This window comes from Ambystoma mexicanum, chromosome 4p (assembly GCF_040938575.1).
Source record: "Ambystoma mexicanum isolate Mex_15411 chromosome 4p, UKY_AmexF1_1, whole genome shotgun sequence".
Lineage (NCBI taxonomy): Eukaryota > Metazoa > Chordata > Amphibia > Caudata > Ambystomatidae > Ambystoma > Ambystoma mexicanum.
The window spans coordinates 1,104,457,071-1,104,470,631 of NC_090927.1; the positions used below are offsets into that span (position 1 = coordinate 1,104,457,071).

Below are 13,561 nucleotides of genomic sequence, written 5' to 3' on the forward strand. Positions count from 1 at the left end.
TCCAGACACTACCCAATGTGCCTTGCAGGGGATGGCTGGAGCAAGATTCTCTGGCTTGACACCTCTCTGAGACACAATACCACTAAAAGCCCTCTGAAAACCACACCACCTCAAGCATCACAAAAGGAATAGAAGTCCCAGCAGTTATGTGCCGGAGGAGGACAGGCTGCAGAGCAAAATTCATTCCTAGCTGTTCAACGGCAGCAGTTTACCTGCAGTGTAGAGGACACAGACTCCAGAACAGCAGTGGAATGTGACGTCAGGCGGCAACGTCACAGCCATTTGTCCCAAGAAGGCATTGACATGCAGATTGCCCCAGAGCCATGAACCCGGAACAGGTAACTGGAAAGCATTGTGCCATGCAACCTCCTACTCAATACCAAGAGCCCAGCAATAAATATATTAAAGAAACTATCAGGGAAAACTATGGAGGAAGGTCCTATCAGAGCACCTGAGACACCTCATACCAGGAAATTACCAATCCCAAACTAGCCAGAGGAAGCAAACATGCTACTCACTGCTTCCTGGGGAAACAAGGGGGCTGTTACCTTGGCCAAGGTTGCTTACTGCTGTCAGCCATACAGCAGGAGCTCAGATACAAAGTGGAGAAGAGGCCACACGGACTGGTGGCAATTAAAGGTTGAAGTCCATAGTCAGGCTCTACCCCAGAGACCCAGAGGAAGCTGGAGTGACTGAGAGCTGGACTATACAGACAGTAACGAGAGAGGAAGAAACCCCTGAAAGGAGGGGGATAATATCTTCTGCCCGACAAGGAGCCAGACTGAGGGCAGAGAAATACTCTTTCTATGTAAAGAAAGTGAATGGGCGTCTGGTGGATAGCGGTAAGTCACCACTCCAAACCTAAAAGGCACAAAAGGTAGGGGAAGTATGCAGTACCCTGGCTTCTGAGAAAAACTCCATACTGAGCGGAAACCATGAGAAGGACCGGGGCGAGGTCCAGAGAAACTGAGGACACAAGGACAGGATCTGTTGGAGACAATACAGAGTCTTCTTGCAAATTGAATGGCAAGCTATACCTGGAGTTGGAGGGTGAAAGGCAAACCACAAAACCCACAAGAAGGGAATGCAGAAGTACCCAGAGAGGGGTGAAGTGACAGAAAAGAGACAGACTGCCTGACAGAGTCAGACACCATAGGAACACTCCCCAGCACTTTACTTCCAGATACAAGTATCATCCTGACGCAGTTATGTTTGCACAGCATCCTGACACGTTATTCATAAATGGAAATAAACAGTTTAAAACGTATCTACTTTGTCTGTTTCTGGTAAGCAAGTGGTGAGGCAGTAAGACCATAAAATGATCTCCGCCACAGTGTGGAAAACACCTGAAGAGCCCCACTTTGTCTTGTCCCACCCATGAGATTCTGCAACTCAATTGTTCCCTATTATTTGTAAAGGACCGCCCTAGCTTCTGTAGGCCTTTTCCCAACCCTAACCTGGCAGGAATCATGAACCTTAAAGAAATGTTGATCCCTAATTTATCGTTTCAGTTGACAATCCCGGTCATTGTCCCACTACGCAGCTTGACTGAGAAGCTGTTTACATGGCCCGGCAACCCCTTCCATGGGGTTGGGCTTCGTGCAGGTCAGCCTCTGTGAGCATAAATGAGTGATGGGCAGGAATTGGCTGTTCGGTATTGGTCTCTCTATGTGTGATTTGGGATTTAAAGGATGGGCCAAGCCTTTATAAACTACCATGTGGATTTCAATTTCATCCTATCCATCTCCCAGTTCTCCCTGCCATGTTTCTCTGGTGTGTGCTGGTGCTTGGTCCCAAATCCTCTGGGAGTTTGCACTAGCGGAGAGTGAAGCACTGTGGTATCTTCCATTAATCAAGAGGGCTCGCTGTGCACGTACTGCCTGAAAATGCCAACGTGCATTTGCGGTTTGAGTTGCTTCACGGAGAAAATAGGAAGAGTCAATCTACTTGTTCATTCAATGCTGGATCCCTGAGAGGTAGCGTAGAAACAGTTGCTTCTGACTTCTACATAAGCTTACCGTTCAAGTCTTGTGGGCATTTTCAACATGTCTTTGATCTCGGAGTGGGGATCAGCTGTAGTGTAGGAGAAAAGGGGTTGGTGCGCTACATGTTTGTTTTGAGTCTCAGAACTTTAACCATAAAGATGTTGAACCAATAACTGTATCATCTCCCTGAATAAATTAATTACTTTTGTCTGAGGACAGGGTGCAAATTGTATCATCTCTGCCATTCGGTTTTACGTTCCACAGTGAAAAAGCAGCGTCTCAAATGGGTCAATGTTGTTAGGCCTTTAGTGACCATCCCATGGCACAAGACCGAAGCTAAATGTGGGGGAACAAAGACAGAGAAGAAGCTGAAACCATGCTTCCACATCGGCCGGGAAGACCACCTCCCAGAGCAATGCTGCAGGAGCAAACCACATACATGGTGCATCCAGGAAACTGGGGGGAGGGCGGGGAGACACAGCTTTACCCCAAGAAGGGGTCAGGAACCAAGCAGCTCAGAAGCGGCTGAGGAACCAGATAGCTCAAGACAGAGCAAGAATCTATGTACCCCAAGCAGCGGCGAAGTCAAATAGCCCTGTATAGCTTGAAACATCAAAAAGCACAAGAGGGTCTGAGAAAGAAAGGGCCCTAGAGGGGCTGAGGAACCGAATAGCCCAAAAGGGGCTGAAAGGCCAGATCCTCCGAGAGGGTGTGGGAAACCAGAGATCCCAGGCCGAGGAGAGAATCCGTCGGGCTGCAATCAAACCAACACCAAGAGAGGGTATGAATCCTGAGACCCCAGAGAGGGTCGGAGCCAAAATGGGTTTGGAACTGAGCCGAAGAGACTATACAGAGACATTTCAAAGAACTTTGTTTGGTACAGGACTTGAACTGAGTAGGGTGCCAGGAGGCCTAGAGACACTCGCTACTCGGACATGAAGCCCTAAGGCGATTTATTGAACAATCTTACCTGAACTGTAAATAGGGTGAAAAGGCCAGAGACCTACAGAACCTTGTTTCCAGTGCCCAAGCATCTGAAGTAATGCCTCGCCATTCGTTCAGATGCTGAGAGATTCTACCTCCCACCGGGGTGTTGTGTGAGAAGGTCGCAGAGTGACTTGGAGGCGGCTGCAGGAGTGGCTTAGATCAAAGATGCCGCTGCTGAGGCTGATTTTGCACCTCTTCCTCGTCCACAACGCGGGACATTTCTTTGGCCTTTCTGCACAGCCTGTCCTCTTCCTCTACCTCTACCAAATGAGGAGTAGTATCGAAAAGAACGACCACTCCAGGAAGATGAGCCCATGAGCCCAAATAAGGTTTCTGAGGCTGTCGCATAGAGGCGCTAGGGAACTTAGCCGCCACTTAGGAGGTCTGCAGTTTCTCCAAGCTCTCATCAGCTTTACTGCCGAACAGCCTCGAGCCGTCAAAAGGCAGGTTGAGTAGCCTGGCCTGCACGTCTGGAGCAAAACCAGACTCCCTCAAACACGCAAATCTGTGCAGTACTGTGCTTGCAGCCATGGATCTGCTGGTGCCATCAGCAGTACCCCGACCTGATTGGAGACTCTCCCATTGCCTCCTTGACATCTTTAACAATATTCAGAAAGCCTTCCCTTTCTTCGCCTCATGGAATATGTTCAGCCGCCACCGTAACACAATCCCACAGGGTGTGGGTGAACCTGGCCATGGTACAGGTAACATTAGCGAACTTAAGGGCCATACTGCTCGAGGTAAACACGTTGCAAGCCCATGTTTCCACTTTTTTATCATCTCTATCCGGGGGGATAGATGGATAGGCTGACTGTCTTGTGGAAGTTGCAGATGGACTGCTAGACTCTCAGGCGTAGGGTGCTTACTAAGATAATCAGGGTCACAGCTTGATGGTGTATACTTTTTGGGGAAATTCCTATTGACTGCTGACTCAGATTCAGGAGCCTCCCAGTTTGCTACCACTGTTCTTTGAAGAGCCCTATGAAAAGTAAGAACTGGGTCTTTTTTGGGGCCCTGGTCCAGGATGTGGCTCATGTCATCCTGTTCAAAGTTTGGTGAGGATCTACCCCAACCCATATAATCAGCAACCCTGTTCATCAGGTTCCTGTACCCTGAGTCTGCATGTTCTGCAGGATCAGGTTTTGCAAAATCTAACTGACATATGGTGACATATCTAGGCCACTGGCAGAGTGAAGGGTGTCACAAAGATCTCTCATCTTTGACTCAGGGTCAATCAATTCCTCTGGCACATCTCTAGTACCAAATTTTATTCCCAATGGAGAAATATCTTCCTCTGAGGCACTTTCCTCATCAGAAATAGAGGACATAGACTTAAAGTCTGATTTCAGTAAAGGTCTGTACCTTTTTTCTTTTTCTTGAATTTGCCTCGAGGGAATCGAAGGAATCTTCGAAAGCGTCGATGACGTCTTCGATAACGGAATTAATGTCTCCTTTGGTTTCAGCTTCAAAGCAATCAGCGCCAACGATGAACTCGTCGAATGCTTCGACGGTTTATGCTTCTTTGCCGGTGTTGGAGAATCACTCGACTCTCAAGGAACCTTTGACGTTTTAATGTCGGATCGAGAATGTCGAGTTTCCGCCTTACTACTGGTCTTAGCCGAAGTAGTTTCTGACCTTCCTGCGTCATCCAAAGGAGCAAGCAGGGTCTGGCTCTTTCGAGGTTTCTTTGAGGGGGTCGGGCTGAATTCTCCAAGACCTTCACCATGTGCACTCTAAATTCTTCCCATTTTCTAGGGGAATCTGACCTAGTCAGATATTGTACAACTTCGGTAGAGGTATCCGACGAAGAAAAGGGAGATCTATGTCTCCTCTTCGCCTTCTTGGAAGAAGAAGAAGAACGTCTCAATCTACTCCTAGAAGGAGACCTCTTTGAGTGCTTATGCCGATCAGAGTCTTTCAACTCACCGGACTTCCTATGCTTCTTTGAAGAGGCCGCCAATTTACGTTTTCGTTCATGAATAGCTTTCTCCGTCATCGACTGACAGGAGTCACAGTCGCCGGTCTGAACCTAAACACCAAAAGGCAGACACAGTGAGGGTCTGTGATCGACATTTTTAAACAGCAGTCGATACACTTTTTAAACCCTGTTTTAGGAGTGGAAGGGGTCGAAGATGATGACATTTTCCTGAGGAAAATACGAAGCGCACTATTAACTCGATTGCGATGTTATTGGAAAAACAGAACTGAAGCCAACGGGCGCGGCACAAGCAACTTATTCTGCTGGTGATGTCGACACGCTACGGAGACCATCGAGGGAAATCGACGCCACAACCTCGTGCACAGCGCCTTCTGCCGTGAAATATTTTTTTGAAGCAGCCGAGATATGAATATCATAGATGAGGAATACGTGGGAGGACACATTCTATTCGAAAGAGGTTTCCTGCTGCACTTCCAGTGCCTATTTACTGCACTTCACACAAGCTCTACGTTGCAACGAAGGATCTACTCACAATTCTGCTATGCCTCACTGCATCACAGGTCCTTTCTCTCTTACCTTTCTATGACACAGTTTATTGCACAATGTCCCCTAAATAGCTCCACGACTCTGTTCAAATGACCTGCTCGGACTCTGTCTTTATTGGGCTTCAACAGGTGGACAGTTCCTGGCTACAAGGCCTCACAGCAACTCACACAGAGACCATCATCCAAGACACCAGGTGTTCCATTTCCTTTTGCCATTGGCCGAGCAATTTATTTCTGTAGCATCCTCTGCCACTGAATAGTTCCATTGCAAGCCTTTCTTTATAAACCTATTCACCATCAGGCAGTGGGTGCCATGTTGTGTATGAGATATCTCAAGATATTAGGTTTCGTTTCCTTTTCACCATTTATATAAGGCACATCTTTGAAGGTCAGATTGATTGCTCCTGCAAGTTTCCATTTTTATCATTTGGATGCCATAATAGGGCCAAAAATACGGACCATCAGAGGAGCTCGCCGGAGCCATACCAGCACCATACCAATGGCCCCTTCAGGGAAGGCAAGGCCATGAACTGCCTGTCAAGGAGCCCATTTGTCAACATTGGCTACGGTCCCGATGCAGTCATGGGTCCGATAGGCTGGGATGCAAGAAGGTACCAACCCCCATTCGCTTAGGTAACAGTGCGAAAGGTTGGGAGGGTTTTGCAAGGGCTCATCTCACTGTGGAAAAAACACTATTTTGCAGTTTGGATATTGTGTCAGTACGCTCAAGAAAGCAATTTTGGAAAGGCGAGACAAGGCACTTATGGCTTAGTAATGATGGTGACATCAGGAACAGTGGAATCCTTTTTAACTGTGAAGGGGATCATGTTTGTCTGCTGTTGGCTGCATGTAATGAGCGTTTGTTCTGACCAAGAGCGATGTGTGCAATCTCTACAAGGCAAAGCATGTTGAAAGACCACTGAATCATTTTGCACCCATGAACATGAAGAGCTACTGCGCTCAGGGGATCAGGCTAAGTAACATGGGGACATGCACGTCATTTCACCAAAATGCCTGGGGTAGCGGAAGTGACATCACACGACCCTTGACCTCTGATATCACAGTAAGTGATATCATTTGACACCACCCTGAAGTGATATCGCGGGAAGCGATGGAACACGACCTTTCACCCTTTGATAAAACAGGAAGTGGCATCACATAGCATTGTTCCTAAGTACACTATGAACAATATGGTTACGATATCACTATAAAGTGATATACATTTCATACAAGAATGGATCGCCATATGTATCTTTAAGATCAGTGTGGTTAGGCCCATATTACCAAATTGCAGTGAATGCAAGCAGACGTCCATGGCCACATGATTACGATGTGTTATTATATAGCACTTATGCTTAAGCTCTTTATATAGAAAAAATATACATACAATATCACCCAACCTGTGTTGGTACTCATCGACCTCAAAAGGATGAAAGGCTTAGTTGAAGCGTTTAAGAAAAGACTAAATCAGTGACTCAACCCCTGAAGTGTGCCTGAAATAAACCTTTAATGACTCTAGCATTTATTGTATAGAATTCCAGAAAGACACATTATTTGATATTCCTATTCTTTCTTATTTAGGGTCAGTGCTGAAAGTGTTAAATTTGTGGCACTCCTGTTCTTATATTTTTTTAAGGGGCCTGAACAAGAAACCAGTCACTCCAGAAGGAAAGAGCCACACGGTGCTGGCCACAGCCCAGGAGTTTGCATTAAAAACATATATATATATTTTTTTTTTTTTGGGGTAGCAAGGGAGACCGCAGGGGTAGCAATGGAGACCTCAGGGGTTGCAGTTGCGAACACTGGTGACCCCTAAATCACATCCCTGCATGGGTAATTATTGGAACACTCTCTTGGTCAAGAAACAAATACACTTTCCAAGCACCGAACAAGCGTGAAGATATTTCTATAGGCAGTTGCCTTGCAGCATGAATTCATACCGTGGTTGAGCAGTTGCCTAGCTCGTTTCAAGCTGTGGCGCCAGCTGCTTTATCTTCTGCTTTGTTAATTCCCTAAAAGACTAGTTAGGGACAACTTAAAGGTTTATTTAGCTGGAGGTTAGAAGCCATCCAGAGGCATGGCAGGGATTCAGGATCAAGGCTGCTTCCTGACGGTACCCAGTCATTTTACTGCAAACAAAACAGAGTGGTACATTTCACTGCAGTACATAATACCGAAAAACACAAAAAATGTATTAAATATGTATGGGGTAGTGGGGTACGGGGTTATAAGGGTAAAAACCAGTGGTCGAAGTGTAAGAAAAGAAGTAGTGGAACTATGTTCCCTGCAGGCCTGCACCCGCTCCCCACAAACCCCATCGCTGGGCCCCCTCCCACACACAATACAAACCCCCAAACACATTTGCCTGCTGTTTAAAGGAATGTTCAGTGCTTCTTCCTACACTGTTATTTTAAAACGAAACCGTTCCGGAACGGTTTCTTTTTGAAATAAAATATAGGAGCTGTAAAACTTAATTAAAAAAAGTAGAGGAGAACCGCTCCCCCTCATTTCGACCACTGGTAAAAACATAGGGTGCTGTGGCGAGGGGACACCAACAAATTAAAAAGAAAAAGAAAAAAACAAAATCTGTGTTTTTCGGCATTATGGCCCCGATGAAATTTGGGTCGGTAAAATCACATGTAACTATTTCTGACATTGTGACGCTCATAGAAAAATGCTTGAAGCTATGCTTCTCTGTGTAATGTTGCCATGTTATTATAGTAGTGATTTAACAATAAAAAAAGAATGTGTGTATGTGTAGGTATGTGTGTGTCAACATTGACAACCATCTCCTATCCTTCCACATGCAAGTGGTAGCATTTTTTCTTTAATGTGATGTGGGATTAGAGCCCCATCTCATCCTGCATATAAACATAAAATTCAGTCAGTGCTACGGAGCAGTTAGTCTGGCAGTGAGTTCATTGTAGTAGTGGAAGTGGGCGTGAGCAGTTGGGAGCGGTGCTTCTCTACTTTTATTTTAAAAGGAAACTGATCTGGAATGGTTTCGTTTTAAAATAAAAGTGTAGGAAGAAGTAGAAACTTGCACCTCAATGCACTGCACTCAATATTCCCTTAAACGGCTGGTGTGTTTTTTTGGGGGGTTGGATTGCATGTGGCAGGGGGCATGGCGATGGCATTTGTGGGCAGTGGGGGGCAGGCCTGAGGGGAGCATAGTTCCAGTACTTCTTTTCGTAGACTTCGACCACTGGTTCATTCTCCTTTTCGGTAGGATTGCTCGCATTGCCATCCTGATATTGAACTTCTGTGTGCAGTGTGTAAAATGTTTAGGCTTCTACTAAGGCAGTCCATATTTGTACAGATAATGCATTTTCCTCTAGTGTAATAAGGACATTCTTGGCTTTGGGGAGCTTTGCATATCTTGTACAAATCTGACATGACAAATCAACTGAACCAACTTTCAGGCTAAAAATCCATTTTCCGGCTTTTGGAGCATCCATGCCAAACATCAATGCACGGGAGACAGTTACATTGCTCACCCTCACGTTCAGATTTTTTTCTCCGCGACAGGGGAGTGACGATTGGGAACTTACAATGTTCTTCATCAGGCTAAACAATTATAGCATTGCATGTTGGATGACTTTCTCACTTGACTAACTAAAAGTACCTAAAATCTAGGTCAAACATTGGTTTGCTGGTTGAGGTGGGATGAGAAGTAAGCTGTTCGAGCCTTCTGTCTTACTGATGATGGACTCTAAAGTAGTAGGGTGCTTCTTCGGCTCGCCATGGAGATGCCTCTGCTACTAGGTGGTCAATAAAAGAAGCTGAGAACAAGCACCTTAGAAAGCCTCCATATCTATTTAAGCAATACACCAACACACTCTCTAATTGAGTTTATGCGCGATAGCCTTTTGAACAATATGCTCTATTTTTGGAAGCTAAGGGCGGCATCCATTGTTGAAGTCACTGTCCTTGTAGAGGAGAAGATAGAATTAAAACAGTCTGTTGCTTAAATAGATATTGAGGCTAAGGTCCGTGTACCCGGATGTCCATGAAAATACCCAATGGAGAAATTACCGTTTTTAATTTTTTTTAAATAATGCAGGGGAGAACCACCGCACCCCCTTCTCCCCACTACCTTCACTATTACCCTTACCCCAATCCACACCTATATTTTAGTAAAATGTATCAAAAATTTGGATTAATTTGGTTAAAAAAAAACAAAAAAACAAACAAAAAGAGAAAAACTGTAATTTCTCCATTCAGCATTTTTTGTCTGATAATTTCTGCGGATTCCCCTTGTACTCAGCTGCCTTTATTTCCCATCTAATAGAATAGCAGAGGCATCGCAAGGATGAGCCGAAGAAACACCCTACAACTTTAGAGTCCATGGGCTACTAGGAGCCGCACACCGGAAAAAGGGTTGCAGTCGCATGCAGACTTCAGCAGAAGTCCCTCCAAGGTCAGACTGGGGCATCAAATCAGTCCAGGCACCAATGAAAAAGTGTCCCACAATCACACATTACAATTCATTACTATCCAGAAGAGGCTGTTTGAGTACTACCCAAGGGGTTGTCTTTGATCAAATAGGTTGCAAATAATGCATTTGAAACAATACATACTCAGTGACATTGGTTAAAACTAGTGTAGTAACTTATGGAACTGGCTCACTCTGGCCAAGAAGTGGACCATTCTGGCCAAAATCTGGCTCATACTAGAATCATGGGCTGGCACTTCTGGATTTACCTATTGCTCTATGGGCCCTAAAAAAAAACATTAAAACGTGAAAGAATGTCACGTCAGTAAATTAAGAAAGATCTGACCTTTATATTAAACACTTTCTAAAAGAAAGAAAATATCAGGAAAGACAGAAAGTTAACAAGCATTCAGTAGTTCTCATTACCGCACTTCATAGAAATCAGTGAAAACAATTTCCAAACATCAATTCCACTTACTACAACTGGGCTTTTCCCCGCTTTTTCTTTTTCTTTTCCAACTTTTCCAGCATCCCACTTTTCAACATTGATCTCTGCTTCATTCCATTCAGGCCAAATAGGAAACTTGATTTTCTTTGAATCCGTTATGGCTATGCTAGATGTCAGCGGAGATGGCCTACAAAAGAAATCAATAATAGGTTCAAGAGAAGCATTGAAGAAAGGATCATATCATTAGAATAGGTTATTATATATATATATATATATAGAGAGAGAGAGAGAGAGAGAGAGAGAGAGAGAGAGAGAGAGAGAGAGTTTTAACAATCTGAACACCTTCTTGCGCTCAGTTTTTTTTGTTGTAATGTTCTGGCAGGCAGAGTGGGGGCATGAAATAGGATTACAGTGTCTGCCGGCCAAAACCAAATCCGCCAGCATAAAAATGACTTTAGCACCTTCAAAATGCAGACGGATTTCCTAGAAATCCACTTTAAATGATGTCTACCATGTGCAAATGGTAGGTAGTGCTACAGTGTTTTCGCTTGTTTTAACACATTACTTTTGCACTTCGTGGTGTAAATGGTGTAAATTGCATGGGAAAGGACCAAAGTTCACATAGGGGCAAACGTAGGTGGTTCCCTACGTGCAGTTTACACCAAGAACAAAATAAGTCCTCAAGTGTTTGCAACCCTCTTCAAAGGTTTTTATTGAACACAGAGCCCCAAATTCTATAATATATCACAGTATCACGAACTGCTTTCTTAAATATTCCACCCCGAGGTGATATGCATTGCTCCATGAACAAGTAACACTGCCCACCAACCTAAATTCTTGCTACCAACCTACGAAGTTCCCACAGCAAAAAGAGTGGGACTAAATAAAAACACAGGTTTGTTTTGGATGGTTGTGCTGTTTAAATAATAAGCCCAGAGCCGTGGGGGCATTACTGAGTCAGGTAATGCCCTGGGGCCCATAGTTATAACGAAGGGCCCCCGCGGCGAGACCAGAGTACTATTAACATTTTTTCTGTTCCGAATCGCAGCAGCGTTTCAGAACAGAAAAAAATATATAATGCCAACCAGGGAAGGGAAAACAGAGTTTCCTTTCCATGGCGCCCATCGGGAGCTGACGCACTGGGGACAGAAGTGTTCCCAACGCGTTTGCTACTGAAAAAGGAGAAATAAGAAGGTAAGTGTGGTTGGGAGGGCAGGGAGGGGATTGTTTGCAGGTGAGGGGTGGACGAAGAAGGTAAAAGGGGAGGGGATGGAAGAAGGAAAAAACTTAACTGAATCCCCGGCAGGGGAGGATGGCAGCCTCCAGCAGTGTGGAGGCTCGGACCAGGGATTGCCGTTTTTGAGCCTCCTCATTGACTGAGAGACTGCCACGCACCACGCCTGGGGAAAGGAATCGCAGCCGAGGGATTCCCGGTCGGGTAAAGCCCTGGCCAGGGACAAGCAGAATGTTTTTTACATTCTGATTGACCCTCGGCGGGTACTAAAAAGTAATAATATTAATATGGCCTGTTAATATATGGGATAAGGTTCCCCCACTGTATGTTGTAAGGCTACTACAAGGCACTGAGGAGTTCCATGACCAAATGGACGAGTTCCTTCATAAGATCACGGAACTGCAATATTCTTTTTACATACGGTTGAGGGTATTTTATTACGTATAATACATGGCCATGCACTGTCATCACTTTTAATACCTGGCCTCTTACTTAACGTACGGTAAGAGATCTTACATTTACAGATCCATAGAAGCAATGTAGAATCTGTTCGGATTCTAAAAAGTTAATATGCAGCTTGGATTTTGTTGCAGAAAACTAGTTTAAACATTTTAATAAAAATGCATTACAAAAAAGTTTTCATTTTGTACGTTAAGTAACAACATGCAGCTTCATGCAGCATCATGCTTACATGTGTTAAACGTCAACAGTGCACAAATTCAACACTCCACCATAAACACTTCCTGTCAATTAAATCGCTGCAAAGTTTCACAGGAAACTATTTAACAAGCAAAGAATTTGAAAAGCTTTTAATTAACTGCTGCAGTGCCAGCTGGAATTCTGACTTCTGCTGGCTCAAACAGCAGGCATCATGACGTCACAACTGAAACATAATGACTGATTACAGAGCAGTTGTGGTCAGTTTCTTCTTAAAGATCAGTTGCAATGTCACAAATAACCAGTAATACGAATTATTTTCCAGGCCTTTATACGGATAGTGCAGGCTGCCAAGTTTTATTCAAGTATCTGCACACCGTAACTTCTTGCTCATTTTCAAATGCTTGACTAGATAACATAAGTATCCAATCAAAAAAAATGTGACTGTGCTACCCTAAATGTGATCCGTGCTAATGCTTGTGTGAATAACCTAGGATTCCACGCACTGTAGTGTCGAATTACATAAGCTGGGGCATGCCATACTCAACGTCAGCTCCAAACAATATGATTAGCTACTCAGAAATCACTTTTCTTCTTTTGTGTTTCTTTCCTTCTCGGGACCCGACAACGCCAATTTCCTTGACAATTCAAAGGAAATCGCTAATGACCCAAGCGCCTTAATTCTAGTTCTAATGGCAATCCCTTGTGATCACCATATCAAATTACCAACAGAAGCAAAACATTTCCCTGTAAGCATAGGCAACTCCTAATGCCTGATCCTTATTAGGATTACACAACTAAGTCCACTGAGGTTGAGCATAGGCAACATCAAAGGTTATTGAGGGTAATGACAACAAGGTTGGAGCATCTGGACTGCAAAGGTAGGGTCTTTAAATTAAATACTGTAGAAGGATAAACCTGATATGAAAAACAGCTCCAGAAAGATGGAATGCACGTTGTCGGAAAAGGGAGTTTAAGAAGTCCTAAATTAGAGGCAGCAGAGAAAACAGTGACCATTCCTTTGAAATTCCTCATCGCCCCAGACAAGCTGGCATACCAAATTGCTCCCTCTACATTCTTTCATGTTACCTCATTGCGACTTCCATCTCAAAATCATATGGCCTCTAGAACATTGCCCTGCCTATCTTCCATAAAACACTGGTCAAGCTCTGCCCTTAAGCACTCACTGTGTGGATTTATCGGCTAACCCCAATTCTACCCTTGAAGCCTAACCAGACTCCCCTAGTCATTTAACAACAGGACTTCCTGCTCTCAGGAAGATTGCCCCTTGCATGTACATAACCAACTAGTCATGCAATCCCAATCTATTA

General features: G+C 44.4%; 1 protein-coding gene across 2 annotated transcripts in view; it reads right to left on the reverse strand.

Annotated features, from left to right (window-relative positions):
* The window catches only part of ADGB (androglobin), a 2,161,023-nt gene that overhangs the window by 2,069,354 nt on the left and 78,108 nt on the right, over positions 1-13,561 (reverse strand). For both annotated transcript variants that reach the window (XM_069606692.1, XM_069606693.1), the window contains exon 2: positions 10,370-10,526. In XM_069606692.1, coding sequence (XP_069462793.1) covers positions 10,370-10,526 — 157 coding nt within the window. The remainder of the gene's footprint in view (positions 1-10,369; positions 10,527-13,561) is intronic.